This window comes from Plodia interpunctella, chromosome 11, assembly GCF_027563975.2.
Source record: "Plodia interpunctella isolate USDA-ARS_2022_Savannah chromosome 11, ilPloInte3.2, whole genome shotgun sequence".
Lineage (NCBI taxonomy): Eukaryota > Metazoa > Arthropoda > Insecta > Lepidoptera > Pyralidae > Plodia > Plodia interpunctella.
The window spans coordinates 5,953,964-5,972,669 of record NC_071304.1 but is presented as its reverse complement, the minus strand read 5'-3'; the positions used below and the strand labels follow the sequence as shown (position 1 = coordinate 5,972,669).

The window sequence follows — 18,706 nt, the reverse complement described above, 5'->3', positions numbered from 1 at the left end:
AAAGATTAATTAATATTATTATAATTTTAAATATAAAAGCTTGTGAAATACTTTCGCTTGCTATTATTTGTTACGCATTAAAAAGAAATAGTAATATACTTACACGATGGCAGCGCGCGCGGCCGGAAGTACAGATTGAATGCGCGGGAGATTCTTAATTATAGTAAATACTATAAAAATATAAGTTGTATTGCAACTTGACGTTTAACGCGAATATTTTAATTTAAAAAAATATTCCTACTATCTTTGCTAGATTATTATCATCATTATTATTTAGGTAACTAGACTCGGAAAAATGAATTATGATCCTTAATGTATCACGTTTAATAAATGGAACTTATTCATTAGAAAAGTAGACGAAAATTGCAACCCTCTTCTCTGTCATCGGACTAAATTATACGTATAACAAACTAAAGTATACAGATGCTATTGCGTTGCGCGGTACGCTACATCGCCTTTGGTTATCGAGGGATCGCGTCGTGCATTGGGGCTGCGGAGCGCCCGGTATTATAGCGCCGCGGCCCTAGTGACCGAGTAAACTCAATTTTGATTGTATTAAGCATTATTCTGTGAAAAGTAGGGTAACTTAAGAAAATCAACATAATTTTTATATCTGAATTATAATTCGTGAAGACGGGATATTATCTGTACGTATTTACTTACCTACGCGTTTCATCTGTGCATCAACCGATGTCATAATTTTGGTGTAAGTATAACAAAGTACGCAAGCATTTGAAGCATTTCTCTTACAATGGTAATAACAAATAACGTCAATTTTGCAAAGCATTTCTTTTCCTTTGTTGTGTGTCAATCCTATTTGTTTGTTATGTGTGATGTCTTGTCTATAAATAAGTACGGTACTGTCTACCTGATGACTATATTATAAGTCGATGGGTACTAGAAATCTGTGCATTTTAATAACTACTACATTATAATAATATTTGCACTTATAGAACTTACGATTTTACGTACAGACTTTAAAATAGGTCTATTTTATACCACTCAGACATTTACCTAATAAGTAGTTACTTTTCTCAATAAATTGTATAGGTTTACAATCCCAGCTAGAATCCCTGAAACTGGGATAATATGTCTAAAAGTATGTAGGTAATCGTTTTGTTGGTACGTACTAATATGCCATTTTTAAAAGATAGAAAAACAAAAACTTTTTAATTTTTTTTGTGTAATGGAATGTTGTTTATCACTTTCATTTTCATGACACTAAACACATCTTTGAACAAATGTATTTATTTAATTAAACTTAGGAAGAACCTTTTATATTGACCTTTTATATAAGAAATTTATTTTATACATATTATTTAATGTATACTTTAACAATTTAACACTAATTAAATAAAATTACTGCGGTATATTGTTAAATAGTGGCATGGCCATGGAATGAATGAAAATTAATATTAGGGCAAAGTCACGTTTGTATTGCAAACTTTTTGTACCTATCCCTATCCCAAAATATTTCGTGTCAAAATGTCATTTTCTCAAAGTCCTTTTCACAAATTATCCATTCACCATTGTACATCTCTCAAAAAAATTCCCCTTCACCTAAAGTCCAACAAGTCCAGAAAAAAAATTGACTAAGCCCTGTAAGTCCAATAGCATTACCTCATTTATTTTTCAAGTTACCTAATTGAATAAATATTATTTGTGGAAAAAATGTTGTATATCAACACATCTTTGAACAAATTTACTAATTTAATAAAACTTAGGAAGAACCTTTTATATTGACCGTTTATTTGATTTTATATTGATTGAAAAATTAATTTACTTGGCATAAATTAGTTTTCAGATGTCAAAACATATTCAAAGTGATGAAGACTTCTTGATATAAGTTCAAATCAGCCATTAGTTGTTAATTTGGAAGAAGAAGACACTGTGAATGTACTCCTTGTAAGTTTACCTTTATTTTCTTACAAAGTGCCGATTCTTTACTTGTAGGTATGTACTTCCATTCATTGATGTAAAATGTTTCTCAAAAACATTTGAATATAAACATTTTTTTATGATATCAAAACTATTTTAGTTTGATTTTATTGTTTGTCACTTCCTTCCTGCTGGTCATTACAAATGTATAGATAAAAAGAGCGAAAAAGAGGCAGAAGCAAATAATTTATTAGATTAGTAGCAGTATTATATCATCTACAGAAAATAACTAAGTCCACCGTTTATCATTAAAAACGTCTTTTGTTTTGAATAAATAAGTCTTACGATTTTGTCATGTCATTTTGTTAATACCGACCTACTTGATTGGGTAAACCACGGAATAATATTTTTTCCGTGGGATAAACAATTGAGTTTTATTTATTTGCTTTAAAGTTATTCGTTGATTTCTGTTGCAGTATTATTTTTCATAATTTTTACTCCACGCCTATTATTCAGTCAGTATCGATTCAAAACCTTTTTTTTTATTGATCTAAGTTCAAAAAAGGGCCGCTTGCGTGGCCCTTCTAAATTTATGGCCAAAATCTATGGCTCAAAATATATCAAAAGTGATTTTTTAGCATGGAATTAAGTAGTAGGCATAGCTACAAAGGTACTTTTTTAGCGGTTTCGGCACTTCTAATATCTGTGGGCTTCTTGCATGGATTTAATAAGTACACCTATTTTCTTGACAGATTTAGAGTAACTTCAAAGAAGTGACTCAAAATGTAGAGCATCCTTGATTCGAATAAAAATCTGATCTGGCAACACTGCGAATCGCAAAAAAAAAGCAAAATCAAAACAAAACGTGACCAAAACAAACAAAAACAACCAAAAACCAACCTATCAGACGTTTTTTCGAGGAGGATGTAATTTTAATACAAAAATTGTGTTTCCTGAGATATATATAATAAAACCGTTGTTCAGTTTTCCCTTTCAGGCATGCTATGTAACTACATCACAAACATAAAAATAGAATAAACAAAAAGCATGTTATTCGAATCGCAATAAGACTCGATGGTCTATGCTGATTATGACTGAAATATATGGAGATGATGATATCAATAAAGTGTCGCCGTTTTTCAGCAATCGTGTGCACATCGCTGCCTACGGTATGAGGTGGCGGAGGCGGCAGTGCCGCGTCAACATCAGTTACTTCATCCTCCTGTTGATCTTTGTACTATCTGGAGTCCTAGTCCTCACTCAATTGCTATTCGAAAGATCGAAATTTCCACGACATAGATATGAAGAACTACAGGTAGGTAACTACTTCTGTAACGGTGTAACCACTATGAATCATAATTTCTATAAGCTAGGTATCTATTTTCCGTACCTTCGTCTCACAAAATAGTGTCTTCATAAATCTTCATAAAATCTTTTTTCATAACTACGACGGTTATAATTGGTCGATTGATACAAATATCAAGTTTTTACAATTTACTTACAATCGAAAGAATTCCAAAGTAACCAGAATATACCTACTTTGTCTGTCAAAAAATACTTAGTGGCATGTCCATATGTGATATTGATAATATATTTAAATTTTCTATTTTATTGATTTATGTCATAAACAAATCAAATTATACCTACTTGACAAATTATATCTTGAATAATCACAGATTTATGAGTTTTTATTGCTCATATTTTGATTACATAACTATGTAATCATAATTATGTATTGGTGAAAATTACCCTTGTTAAAATCAAAGGGTGTTGTCACCATATATATAATTATGTTAATTGTGTAGGAGTTGTATTTGTAAGACTTAATGCATTCCTCTGTCTACTCAACTAACTATCCAGAGCTGTCATAGTGCACTTTTTGTAACACTTAAATGGATGTTTTAGACCAATTTTGTAAAGTATTTTAATTTTTTTTTGATACACACAATACACAATTAAACATGTATGTATCACTAGTTGTAAACATATTGAAAATGTTACAGTTTATTTCTCTAACACTTATGAAAAATAGATGTTCAAAGTGTGCTTTATTTAGATACTGCTAAAATCTCTGCTCACATCTCTGAGGTGAACACTGCACTGAAACATCTACTCTGTCCATTTTATCACATTTAAATGTAGAGCTTCTCTAGTTGTCAACAATTCCAGAGTACCGGAGAGTGATTGTTTGGACTACTTCAGATTGATGTAGTATATTGTTGTGTTGACCTACGTAGATACTTAGACACTAGTTGCCGGATGTCCTACTAATATAGTTTGTTTTCTATTACTATGGTATTGCTAAGTACACACTATTTATGTAACATGTTCTTGTGAACATGTTACAGTGGGTATTACTGATTTTATCATTTTAGTATGTTTTAGAATTCAGACAATAGGTAATGCATTCTATATAGAATTATGTGCGTGTTTTCAATCTATGTATGATGTGCTGTGTAGATATTAAAATGAGTAGACCTATAAATGTTAGGTGCATTTGGCTAGAGATAAAATAAACGTAATAAATTTGTTAATGAAATATTGTAAATTAATGAAAATATGGGTCCCTCACGTGTGATTATCGATGGCAAAGTCAACTATAGTTTCAGTCATATAGAAGTGAGGAGACTGAATGACCCATATTTTTAACCCCTGACTCAAAAAGAGTGGTGTTATGAGTTTGACCCCTAAGTCCTGTCTTTGTACGTGGCACCGTAGCTTATCGACGGGTGAACCGATTTTATGCGGTTATTCATATTTGATAGCTAATTTTTATATATGAATATTGAAAGCCGGGGTTTTTTTTTAATTTGTCTAACAAATAAACTTGTCATATTTTTCATTAACTATGTATATTTTTAGCCAAATTAAATTTACCTACGTACGTATATCTATTTAGTAATCAATTTTCCCATAGGCTTGGTATGGCAGAACGGAATTTGCAGGCGCTGACGGGGGAGAGATATTGGGTTCGGTGCAGTATCCACAGGACGGAGTTTGGCAAAGGGTGGCTGGTACAAGGTAGGAACACCTTATTGTAGTGTAAAATCCAAGAAAAATCCACAAATACAGTCCTACAGAGATTACGAATGGGTCAATAAGTAAAGAGGCTTCACGGAGGTGGGCTCTGCAACTGAATTATCCAGTAAACAATTACGCCGTTTGAGAGCTTAGGCTATTTTTATATAATTAATTAATTAATTGATATAATTATAATTATTTTAATAAATTGAATAGCTAATTAAGCTAGGTGACTGCAAAATAATTATTAATTTACTGTCCAAGGTATGTGCAATATCTAAATTATAAGCATTATATATTTTGCAACTTGAACATTAAACCCTATAGGTATAATTATATATCTGTAACTTCAATAATTTTAATTTTGTAAGGTTTCATGTCGACGTAAGGAGCCTATCCCTGTTGATTATGATAACATTTGGAATAGATAATAGTTAATAATCCGAGGACACCTTGACCCGACGATCCTAAAACATGGGGGGCGAAGCTGTTTTATATTTGTGACTGTAAATTTTTCTCTTTATATTACCAAATAAACACGTAATACCTATAACATTTGGTTCTACAACTACTACAACTAAAGCATTCAAAACAAAGAATTCAATTTTAAAGCTGTGACTAAAGCTACCATGTGTTATCTAAAAGTGATTTCTATACTACCTAGGTATTATACATATCGACATTTTAAAGTCCACGTAGGGTATCGATCTAGTTAGTCAATAATGAATCATGACCTCCGACCATTAAATTAAATAGGTTGCGCAGTGATGGGATATTTACTGTGTACAAATTAGATTCACACTGATCTAATTTGTATCTAGGCACAGTAAATATCAAAATGAATGAAATGTTTTAATGTGCTTTTCAATCAATAAATTAAATTGTTTCAACCTTCGAGCAAGCCGTCGCTATCGAAGTACCTAATGTAGGTATCAGTAGGTTACTGTACGGTGTTATATTTTTTATTCATTAATTTTTTTATTACAATTACATAATAGTTAGTATGGTATCCATTGTGTTGCTTTTATCGATTATTTTATTGACAGTTTTCCATGGAACCATTGCATATAGTTTTATAGTATGTTTTATAGTATCTTTTATGTTTATGTAATGAAGCAAATTTAGTTCCACTTATTGTTCGTGAGTTTAATGTTTTTTTTAATTTTATTATTAAGAATTATATTACCATACTAAAGCATATAGTTACTACAATCGGGCCATGCATGACCAAGCGTGAATATGAAAATGCAAAGACAATGGGAAAGGAATGAGAACGCCAGTTTAATTACGCATATTTATTATTTAAATACTCGAAACATGTAGGTATCTAGAATACAGAGAAGGGTAAATTATTTTTCATACCGGGAAAAGTCTATGCCCGTAGGAAATTAACACGGGGAAAAGCGGCGAGAGAAAACACAGGTAAGAAATATAACGAATCAGGATTCGTTTTTCAAATAAATTAAAAAATAAGTTGAGTACAGTGGGCCGTGGTCGTAGTAGGATTATTCGACGCTATCACCATGTGGCTACATGAGGCAGGAGGAAGGCTCAACCGTGAAATTGCCTATTTACCCTCGAACTAAGATTGATCGGCGACAGCCGTAGGCTCTGCAGGCAGTGATTACTGTTCCACATTCGCCACACGTGCTCGTGAGCTTTAAGTAACTATCTATCTGATATCTATCTATATAGCACGTCGTTATGACAGCCATTCCGCGTTTCTGAGAGGCACATTTTTATCATTAATATTTTTGACTTAAATCTAGAAACAAATGATTTATTACAAATGTTTGTAATAAATTACATTTTGAGTTGATAACTTTCAATTCTTTATAGAAGAAAATGAAAGCAATATTAAAGTACCTATGTGAGTATGTTGGTTACTCAATCTCGCATAAAAATCTATGGGACGGATTTGAAATTTTGTACGTGGCTAATTTGATTTGTAACAATTAACTCATAGAGAAAAAAAATCGATATTTCGTTTTACTCATTACAACTAGCGTTTTTCTAAATACGAAATGTTATTACTCATCTCTCAGTATTCGCACTAATGAGTAAGAATAACACTGTTATTAATCAATGTGAATAAAGTATTTCATAATGGTTAGATATTTTACTTACACGTTCATTTTTTCTACTTACAGATTTAAATTCTACGTATATTCCGCATTTGTCGAGAGACGGACAGTTGCAGCCGTGCGGATAATCGCTGCGACTAAAACCCGCGGCCCGGACCCTGTCGTCTGCCGTTTGTGGCTGCCCGACAATCGCACTGTCACACTCAAGGCGAGGGTCAAGGTAATGAGGTGGGTCGGTACGCGTCGCCATACGAAACTATGTACCGGTATCATCGTACACATATTATACATGTGAGAAAAGATTGATAGATGTTTCTATGAATGCTTGTATTATTAATGCAAAATTAGCGGATTTCCAAGCATAGAACGTGTGTCGAGTACAACCTTCAGTCTGGAGGTTCATAAAAATCTAATCAACGTAATTTAGTACTCAAACGATAAACTATGTTAGGTAGCTATGTAATTTCTTATGTAAAATAGCGACAATGAGACTCATACAAAAACAATAGTCAAGAAAATTCTTGAGTTTGAATCAGGGTCAAGTGTGATAAATGGCAATATTATTACAATATTTTCTTACGAATTATTTTTCATTAATTTTCGTTCTGCGTATTCAGTAAAAACTCTCTGTTTACACTTTATTTATACTTATTCTATTCTATTAGCTGAATTAAAATTGGCAAAGATATATCTATAAGAATAATAATTACAATGAATAGCGAAGTATATATTTATCTATCAATATACAACATTTTAAGTTTTTTTACCTTTTTCATCTTTCAGGCAATTCGGGAGAATTGGAACTACAGATATAGCGCCACGTACATTTTATGCCTGCTCAGTGATTCGGGAATCAAACCCCAGGAAACAGCGGGCGCATCGGTCGCCGTGTTGGCGTCCGCCTGGGCTGACAAACCCCATAGCAATTTACTCACAATCGTGGATACGACTCCTATAAATGAGAATAAGCTGGTGGGTATTAGTTACCTAAAGTTTATGTGCAGAGATAAAAATAATACCTAAGACAACTTTTAATATACAACACAATTCTCCTGATCATTTTATGTAATATGGTGATTTATAAACGCTTATATTTTAACCTAGCCTAAGTTATTATATAGTATATAGTACTATTTAGTATATAGTATTTATAACCTAGCCTAATATTGTTTTGTTGGGCGGGGTTAGTTCTTGGTTGGGACTATATTTAACAAAACAATATTAGTTAAAAAATGAGCTTTAGAGCGAACAAGCTATTGGCTAAATTGTGGTCAAATGCGAATTAAGTCCACAGACGACACTTATATTTTCAATTAATATAATTTGACCGGTTGGGACCGGTGTCATAATAAATTGGCGGATATATTCGTGTTTGTGCTGGATGGACGAACAAAGTTTAAACGTCGTCTATCTACAAAAAGATTTTAAAACAATGTCCTAAGTTACATGCTATGTATTGATACAATAATAAGTAAATAAATAATATTACTTATTATATTATTATTATATATTATACGTCATTTATGCACGTAACATCTAGAAATGGAAGGGTAATGTGTTTAGGACTTGTTTTACTTGACATACTTAGTCTAAAAACTTTTTGTTTAATGTCTGGAGTCGTATGTTGAAATTTATACTCTACTAACTCGATCTATGTCATTTGTTCATTATATTTATTTACAGGAATCACTACAGGTGTGCGTGAAGCCTTTACACTCGTCATTCGCGCGCGCCGATTGGCTCGTGGAGTGGTTCGAGTTCAACCGTTTGTTGGGCGCCAGTCACTTCTACATGTACAACAAGTCCACTAGCGCCCCGGTGGGCTGCGTGCTCAACTACTACCGCCGCCTGGGGCTCGTCACGCTGCTGCCCTGGAAACTGCCCATGCAGTCTCTGGTCGAAATAAGGTCATACACTATACAACTTGTATGTAGTGTTTCCGATACAACTGTACGTTGGGCGCCAGTCACTTATATCCATAGATCAACAAACCCGTGCAGTATGCGGGGGCTCTTTGTTGATGTATGACAGATGTGACTGGCGTCCTACAGACGGTTGTGTCGGTAAATTTTCAATTCCTAGTGCAATGAAAATTTATTCTATTCAAATCTTTCTGTAATTTTTATCAGGGACAAGGGATAACGCGCAAGCGCACTATGACAGCTCACATATAAATAAAAATGTGACTAAGATGCCACACTACATGTGTGGCAAAAAGAACAATTAATTGACCAATATTGCACTCCCCATCATAGGCAGCCTTTTCGATATAAGACTTCGAGAGTATGTTAAAAACAACCTTGTTTGATTGGTTGGACTTATCATCAGACAGATCCTTGTTTCAAGGGATAGCCAACGAGAGTTCAACAGATGGAGTTATCCATTAAACAATTCGTGATGAAATATGTGAAATGTATGTTTCATTTATTTATAATTTTATTTCCATTTTCAGAACGGAGGGTCAGTTCGCGGCTTTCAATGACTGCCTGTACCGGTCGATGCCGCACACGAATTGGCTTCTGGTTATCGATGTCGATGAACTAGTGCTGCCGCGACGGGAGCGAACGTTGCCCGCATTGCTCGAAGACTCGCGAGCCAAACAACACATGGCCATGAAGAACCCCCCCTCGGGTTTTCTCTTTAGAAACGCTTTCTTTTATCTCTTTTGGAAGGTTAGTGGTCTGAGTTTATTTTTCTTTTATTGATGAATTAGCGGTCCGTCCCTGCTTCCCTCGGGCAAAATCATAATTTTAAAAAGTAGCCTCTTCTGAAGGTTTCGTCTATCTGTGCCAAAGTTCATCAAAATCGGCCTAGTCGTTTTTGAGTTTTGAAAGTACTCTATTTGTTGTCTATGTAATATTTATTATTATGTACCAAATTTCTTCTACATCGTATCATTTCACATGCGTGAAAGAATAACATAAGAATAACATGATAGTGAAAGATCTATTGGAGCATTTTTATGTTTCCCACAAAACAAACTTTCGGTAGTATTTGTAGTATCCACAAGTTACAGTTCTTAATTTATCTTCAAACGCGTCATATGGAGCCGGTTCGCCCTCCGCGCACTTCTCCATCCTCTCACATCTCCCTCGATTGCCCACGTTCGGAGGCGTTCGAAATTCGACTGTAGGAATTTCAAGCTAAAGTATGTTTTAGTCTCTTTATGTCAAGGATTTATGGATAAGGATTGGTCGGCCGGTGGCGCCGCGGTGGGTGTGTGTCGCAGGACGACGAGAGCTCGCGCGCGGCGCTGGTGACGGCGCGCAAGACGCGGCGGCGCGCGACGCCGCAGGCCGTGAAGCACCGCAGCAAGTACGCCGTGCGCCCGCGCGACGTGCTCGAGCTCGGCAACCACTTCGTGTGGGAGCACGCGCCCGGCGCGCTCTCCGTCGGCGTCGCGCCCGAGCGCGCGCTGCTGCACCACTACCGGGTGTGTGTCACTGTCACTCCAAACTTTATACACGTATGGAAAACGATGCATGAGAAGAAACGAGACAGAGCGCCGACATCTTTTATCCCTCATCTCACTGTGTCGGATTAGGCCGGGAAGTTGTATCGAAATCTTATTTTGTTACACACATTGTCCATTCAACAAAAGAGTTGACCGAGCTCATGCCATCAATGCTCGGACACGTCGTGGACATCATCATCAAAAGAGTTATAGAATACCAAATACATTTATTTTGCTTCAAGAGTGAATATACTCAAAATCCGTTCAGTCATAAATTAATAGATGTTATTTATAATATCTTCGTGCACAGGATGCGTGCGAAGCGGACGACCTGTCGTGCTTAGGCATGCCGTCCACCGTGGACCGCACGGCCCACCGCTGGACCGACGAGCTCACTCTCAGGGTCAAACATGTCCAAGACGACATCAAACTGAATCCTTGCTGAAGGTAACCGACAAATGTTCGCCTCAAAAATGTTAATACCCCCCCTTTTTGGGGAAAGTCGACATGTTTTTAGAAAATATTTTTGAATATGCTATTTGTATCAGTATCATGCTATTTTATTGCTTATTGACTCGGTTTATTATTGATATACCGTGTTTAATATTTAAGTACATTATAATTACAGCGTACCAAAGCCTATTGTGCCGATAAAAAATATTATAAATTTAGAAATTGGTTGTATTGATAACTACGTCTAATCCTTTATATTCTCATTTATGCAATGCAACTTGATAAATATTTTTTGTATTCTTTATTTTTTTTACAAAGCATATATTTTGAAATAGTGAATGTACTTACATTTCAAAATAAATTATAATTTGCTTTCTTTTTCTCTTCTTTTTTTCCACTTCATAACTTCAATCTATATAAAACAGGACACTGACTGACTGATTGGGATATCAACGCACAAAAGAAACCAAATACGTAGAAATTGGAAAATTTGCATTCATTATATAGTTTGAGTACAAATATATTTTTATGAAACATGAAAATCAAGCGAAAAGCAAGGCGAAGCAGTACTCCAAAGATGATTATGTATATTGACTGTGTATAATGCAAAAGCGGTAGGTTCATTAGGCTTCATATAAAATGTTTAAAATAATAATGAGATCTAAAAGTTCTGGAGTCTGGAAGAAAGGAAGTTTTCCCTTTCTTATTATTAAATCATATTCCACGGATATTACATGATGTAAGAGTCGAGCGTGTACTTTTACAGGCTACTGAAACTGCTCTCAATAATAATAACAAAAATGCACTAATAGAGCTACTATAATGTATTGGACTCATAATGAAATTAGATAGGTTTTAACTACTAAGTGTAGATATTTACATAGATGTAGAAAGTAATCGCGACATATAACTAATCTATAGTATTGAAATACTAATATTTTCTTTTTTCGTAAACATCTTATTTTATCAATATTATTAAAGCTCTATTTGAAAAATATCAGTTGACTGTCATCACGGATTGATATTAAATTATGTTACAAATTATATTAATTCATTGTGATCTACTACTTCACTGATGTCCCCGCCGTACTAAATGTACCCAACATTAGAACATCAGCCGAATAATAATATTCCGCAAAACCGAAGGCTGGTTCATATTTCGTTCAATGTGCAAATGATTGCCAAAAAAAGACAGGCATATTACTTTCCACCCGTATTTAATTTTAAGAGTTTCTTAAAAATAAACTATATTAAAATTGTGTGCATCGAAGTGTGAACTTTATAGCGTTCACCGTATGACTATAGTTGTTTAATTTACTTTGACACCAAATTAACTGCTCATTGTTCTCTCGCTTGATATCACAGATATAAGGACATGTTCTCATATTTGAGCGTTTTTTCAATGTAAATTATATGAAAAAGAAAAAAGAAAAAAATATTTATTTGCTTTAGCAAAAAGGTACAGTGTGTTTCATCAGTATTTCTATATTTCTTATGTTTCAATAATTATATCTACAGAGGACGACTCTTTTTAATAAACACTCTTAACTATTTAATTTATTTATTCATAAATTTACTGACTATGACAAAAATATGTTTTTGCCAAACTGTTGTAGTTTAACAGCAAATATTTATTACATTTTATATTCTACCCTGAAGGGTAAGTCTATACTAAATAAGTGGAAGAGGTCACGTATAAATCGGCTATGACTTAAACTTTAATGATGTTAATTTATATTCAGTTTTATATGGCTAAGTGTAATTACTTTGTACATTATATTATATTTACTATAGTAAATAAATTTCAATTATATATTTTATAAGAAATTTTTCTATATTTGTCTCATAATTTTGATTGAAAAGCACAAACTTAAGTAAATAAAATAATATTGTATAACTGGTTTTACCAATAAAAGCGCAGTCTCACTATTGTATGGCACAACGTGCGTCGACATACGACGGAGTGCAATGTTCTGCGTCGACACAACTGAGCAGTGAGGCCGCTCTGTTTCTTATACTTGTACTTGCAATTTAAAACATAGTGTTAGCTGAGGAAGATTGAATTGAAGATGGAAAAAATTAAAACAAACACCAGTTTTATGTTCAATTACTTTGGTCAAAAGTAGATTTTGGAATCGTATTTTCCAATATCGCAAGAGTTTATCTGTGTAACATACATTGGTTCGGATTCTTTTTGGATGATGAATCGTAATCGAAATTTGAACAAGACATTTTTTATTTTCACATAATTCAGTAATTGTCAAAAGGTAATCAATAAATAAATGTTCGCGATAGCTTATTTGGATGTTGGATGTAATAAAAATAATTTAACTCGAACTTTTATGGGCGAAAATGGGTGTTTATTGCAATATTTACACGTATTTTAATAAACGAATGCCATATTTGATAGTATTTTATAAAAGTACAATAAATAATGTATAAATTAGTTGTATTTGTGTACCAATTGATATTTTTCAAAGCAATTATATGCTCAATATTCTATAACATCAGTATTAAATGTTATTTTGCATAAGCGTAATAAAATTCGCCAGCTGATAAGCAATGTGTAGCAAATCAAGTAGAATAGTAAAACTTGATCAGTATTCAGTCCATTAAATTTACTATCATTTGATATTAACGTATCAAATTACCGGAATTTTAAAATTATCATTTTTTACTTAAAATGTTAAGTCTGGGCCAACCCGCACACAAGGGTCACCAATGAAATTTTTGTTAATTAGTAGCGAAAACAAAAAACAGGAGATTATGCTACACTAGGTGAAGGATTTTATTACATACTAGTATTACATATAGTGGCGCCATCTTAATGATTCATTGCGAAATAATACCAATGTCAGTAGTACCACCGATCTCGAGACACTACGTAATCTTAAATGGTTACACATATTATAACGCAAGCATTGAGGCTCTATTACTAAATCTATTTAAGGTCTGCTTCACCAGTTCCTATAAACTCGAATCAGCAGATAAATTATATACTTATCTATCACACACAATCAGTGACCTGCAAGTGTTGAAATAGATCCTTATGTTGTAAATATGGTACATAATCTTACTGTAAATATGAAGATATTAAAATGTTTACATATGTTCATATAACGTAGGAAGTTGTTTAGTTCGTAGTAGTATTTTCCGTTTTACTCTCTCGTATTGTGTGTAAAGAGTGGTCAACATAGTAGATCAAAATGTTTGGGCTGATTAGAAACGAATGTTTGTGGGAAAAATTAGTATTAGAAATACGAGCATTAGAAAATGCCCTATCCCTTGGGCAGTTGCTGGATATTCCATGCATAGTAAATCTAAATATTCAATACTGTTGTGAAGCAGGGTAAACTCCCTTATTCCACTAGTCCAGGAAAACCGTTGGATAATAGTAACCACTTTAATTAATGACAATACATACAGGTTGGGTTTCCAAATTTTATTACGTTTTTATTGTTTTAAAGTGAAACCAAATTAGCAGTTTGTTTTAATTTCGTTCATAAGATGACCACTGCTGATAGACAAAAGACATGATTAGCGGATATCCTAGGCTCAAGTCAGGAGTTAATTTAGTAATCTTTACCGTGCTGTGAAGAGTTGTTTTTCTAGAAAATATATTATATAATATATTTTCTTTTACTCTTTCGAAACGTAATACTAACTTTCATATGTAATAGATTTAATATGCTATACCCTTGCCTATAACAACTAGCCTACGGCGCACTAAGTACGTATAAATATCGATATTTGAAATTAAAGATGTTCTGAATTAAGCAAATTAAGAAATATTATAACATTTTATTGTTATGGTGGGGTTAAAACTAAAGGAGCAATGATCTGTTGTCAGAAGACTTTAATATGGAAGTGACTATGTTTTAAACTAATGGGCCACGCTGTCGTTTATAAGTAAATACATCCTGACATTGACTAAATGCAATTTATTAATTCACACATCTCTTAAAGATTAATCCACCCGTATAGTACTTACTGCACACAAGAATCTAAGCGAAATAATATCACTATTTTAAGGAGTATGTACGTATGTTGCTTTATGTAGGGAATCATGGCAGAGACATATCAATTACACGCAAAATGCAAGATAATGCTTTATGATAGAATTATTTTCGTCATGAAACCGCATAATAATTAGGTATTAAACAATAAAAATGGAGACTATTGTATTACAAGTTTTATTGTATGTATTCTTTTGTATATAATTTTATCTGCTTCTTAAACCTCTGTGACCCTAACCTCAATATTAAATGAAAAATGTATTAAAGCTTATTTATGCTAAAATTTAAATCTATATTAACTCGAAATAGCTGGCCTATAATAATATTTTTAGAATCTGTTTCTTGCAAATAGTTTTAGTATTAAGATAATTTTTAAATCAAAACAGAATTCGTAACTAAACAGTGTTTACATGATTGTTTAGCGGCAAATAATCCTACGTGTCTGTATTTTTATCTGTGATGTCTATTTTAGTATTTATTTTAGAATGGACGCTGGTATTTGTAAATTATTCCAAAGAGGATGCCATTTGTTAGTCAAATGTTGGAAACGTCTTTTTTAAATAAAAGAATATTGATATACTTAATACTATGTTTTATTTCAACTTAAATATATTGCACGTTCTAATAATAAGTACCTACCTCAAATTCCGAGCACCACTCGGTATATTTGTTACATTATATTTGTTACAATGCAAATCTGGAAAAACAAATTTTCCCAGACATAGGACCATAATATCTAGAGATATTACTCGTTTAATAGTAGAGGATCGGATTTACCATCGGAATGACTTGATGACACTTTATGATGATGCCATCGAAGTAGCTCTGTTCTGACATTAATGTAAACGATGTAGCGTTTATAGATTTGCCATCGAAAAGCAAAGAAGAGGAATAGTACAAGGATTGCTACAGTTATTTGATTGTTCTCTAATTATAGGCTACCAAATTTAGCAAAGTACATAACTAAGCAAAAACTGAAAACAAAAAGTTCACCTGGAAGAAAATAACTCAGCAGGCCTACATTTTTATAAAATTATGAAAATAAAGCATCATAACGATGAGTGGTAGCTACAATCGCTAGTTAAATACCACCGTGATACCATCAGATGGAGATAGAACTTTGAATTTTACAATCAGGCAGGTTTAGAGGCTATATACATATGCGTACACTAGCGCCACCAACATATTTTAGATAACAATATAATCTTAACAAAACTATTCATTAAATACACTAAAGAATTTTATTGGAAAGTAGGTATTCTAGTTTTTTCAAACTTTTTCGATTGTAATTTCTGTGAACACAGAAACTGTGTTACACCTAAAAAAACTAAACAGTTGACTGTATAGGTACACTTGAAATCGATAGAAAATCTATTATTCATAAATATATGGCACATTATATAAATTGAAGGTTCCCGCCTAACTCTACAAAATCGGACAGCAATGCATTAGTTATATTTCGTTTTCGCAGCGCTATAAATAAGAGGAACTACAGCAAGTGCCGTTTAAAACTACTCTATTCTGTTGAGGAGCTTACTTCCGCTGGCTCGAGCGCCCGTAATAAATACAGTCAGTGATAACTTCAGAATAAATGAAGACATTACTATCGCTCCGACGAATGTATTTAAAATTTAAGCTTATATAATTAGTCATTTGTTTCATATGAAATGGAGTTGTTAACTAGTGATATTATAAAATAGTTTCTAAGATTAGGCAAACCTCACCTATATTACGTTTTTGGACACCCAATCCGTCACTACATTTACGGCGGCAATTGACGCCGTACTTAAATTTGTGTGTAACGTAGTGTACCTATGTTGCTGACTGTCGCTGTCCAACTAGGAACTGACTTTGGTTGATGGATGACTATTTACAGGTACCTATCTATGTCTCTCTATCTCTTTTAGTATTTAGCTAGAACCATTATATCCTAACGCTTCTAGCTAGACAGGTACTAAACACCAAAATAAAATAAGCAAGTACCTGTCTACAAATGTACCTAGTTATCTTTATTAAGTAATACATTTGAATTAATATCTTATGTCATGAAAAAGAGTAGTAAGTATAATAGGTAAATTATACTTAGATTGCAGCCCAGACACATAAGATAAAAGGAAACAGAACTTTAAACGCATATTATTCACAAAGTTCGTGGGCTTCGTTGTTGCTTCCAATTAAAGTCTGTGCACAAGGAATGCACATATAAAACAAACTTTTTGCATGACCTCGACGTGTAGAAGTCGCGTGCTCACCTTAGATAAACGATTTAAGTAGTTCGCCAAACATTTAAACTGGGCTTGGAATACGTTACCCTATAAACTGGGGTAACGAAAACATTCTCTTGGCATCGTCCTACAAATATTTGAGTATAATCCAAGTTGGCGAAAAAGTAAACAGTATGGGGCCAGCTTCTCGTTAATTGGCCACATTAGTCATACTTGGGACGCCGTGGAGACCCTTTTGTAACGTACTCGGGTAACATACGTAGGTACTTTTATTATTATAGAAATACTAAATTTACTGGTGTGGTAGATAGGTACGATGTTCATTCGCCATTGATATGACATTTCAGATTAGACTAAGAGTTTGACAGCATCTTCCAAATCATTGAACAATATAACTAGAAATATTTTAACATGTTTATTTAAAATTTTTATATTTTTGTAGTTCTGTCTACTGGTGGAATATTACAAATACGTGTGCGGGTTTTTTGAAGTGAATACTTCTTTAGCGGCGTTGTGCACTTTTGTAATGGGTAAAAAATGTTTAACTCGCGTCAGGATACGTGACCCTGATTGAAAATTTGTAAGACGTCAAAAGTGTACAACGTTAATATTTAAGAATTCAGTTCTGCCGGCACTCCCGGAGTGCAATACGTTTTTTTACAGTGCAAACGAAGACGACAAAGTACAACAATTAAATCCAAACTTAACTCTTAGTATAGTTAACGTAAAGGAAACACAAAGAAATAAGACATAACGAGGTGGCATTGTAACATAACGGGAGCAATAAGCGGGTGTTGTGGGCGCGCCTGGCTGGCAACTCGCTAAAGTTCGACCATAACGGAGCCTCTGCGATTAAAGTAATATCCTTGGAGGACAAGTTTGCAAGTGCACCCATCCACTGCGTTGTAATGTCTGTCTGTTCGTTTTAAACTGCTTGCTGATACAGCCTAGATATTGTACGAACAAACTGTTCAAACAGAAACATGAAATTCTTATTTCCTATCTAGTAATATCACTTGCGGAATATCGTAGTCACGGTACCTCGTTTTTCATGTGCGTGTTGATGTAACTTATTTCAATAAGATATAATGGTAACACCATTATAGAAAGATTTTAGAAGAGACAAAATAAATGTACGAACTAAGTGGCCATCGATTAAAATAAAAACTGTAATAATTAATAGAATATATAGTCATTGATTCTTATAGTAGCATTACTACTATATGGTCATAAAAATAACGACAAAATATGTGAATAGACACCTACATGGATTTGACGAGTGACATACATACATCACAGGGTACGGATGCCACCGCAAATTATACTCAAAATCAGCTTTGAGCACGTAAATGAAGGTGACCCAGGTACCAGCTAAAATATCAGAGCAATTTGACAACGCAACCCGTTTCAGTCAGGCTCCCACAATGCGGAACGAGTGAAATGTTGCCAATAAAAAAGGTCAAACGAATAGCCTGGGGCTCGGTTTTCAATATCTCACGGCATCGGCAGGTGAGGGGTGTTTAGAAGGGAGGCCTGTCGAACACATCCTCATTTTGTCTGTCAATCGCATGTTTC

At 33.8% G+C, this 18,706-nt stretch overlaps 1 protein-coding gene across 9 annotated transcripts; it reads left to right on the top strand.

The window, feature by feature from the left end:
* Window positions 1-426: 426 nt before the first annotated feature.
* On the top strand, window positions 427-15,490 carry LOC128673899 (uncharacterized). 9 transcript variants are annotated; one of them, XM_053752060.2, is made up of 10 exons: window positions 427-706; window positions 1,805-1,905; window positions 3,022-3,193; window positions 4,796-4,899; window positions 7,050-7,203; window positions 7,767-7,955; window positions 8,667-8,890; window positions 9,436-9,655; window positions 10,143-10,416; window positions 10,748-15,490. In XM_053752060.2, the coding sequence occupies exons 2-10, from the start codon at window positions 1,895-1,897 to the stop codon at window positions 10,915-10,917; spliced, it is 1,518 nt and encodes a 505-aa protein (XP_053608035.1). In that variant the 5' UTR covers window positions 427-706; window positions 1,805-1,894; the 3' UTR covers window positions 10,918-15,490. The 9 variants fall into 9 exon arrangements, with proteins under 9 accessions (XP_053608035.1, XP_053608037.1, XP_053608034.1 ...); XM_053752059.2 differs by having other exon boundaries at window positions 428-706; window positions 1,798-1,905; XM_064436227.1 differs by lacking the exon at window positions 427-706 and adding an exon at window positions 740-754 and having other exon boundaries at window positions 1,798-1,905.
* The last annotated feature ends 3,216 nt before the right edge of the window (window positions 15,491-18,706 follow it).

Excerpts from the sequence above, each read along its gene's own strand:
- LOC128673899 (XM_053752057.2), top strand. The coding sequence starts at position 2,960 with ATGCTGATTATGACTGAAATATATGGAGATGATGATATCAATAAAGTG. Across the intron at positions 8,891-9,435 it reads CAGTCTCTGGTCGAAATAAG|AACGGAGGGTCAGTTCGCGG; the intron begins GTCATACACTAT and ends TTCCATTTTCAG. Across the intron at positions 10,417-10,747 it reads CGCTGCTGCACCACTACCGG|GATGCGTGCGAAGCGGACGA; the intron begins GTGTGTGTCACT and ends CTTCGTGCACAG.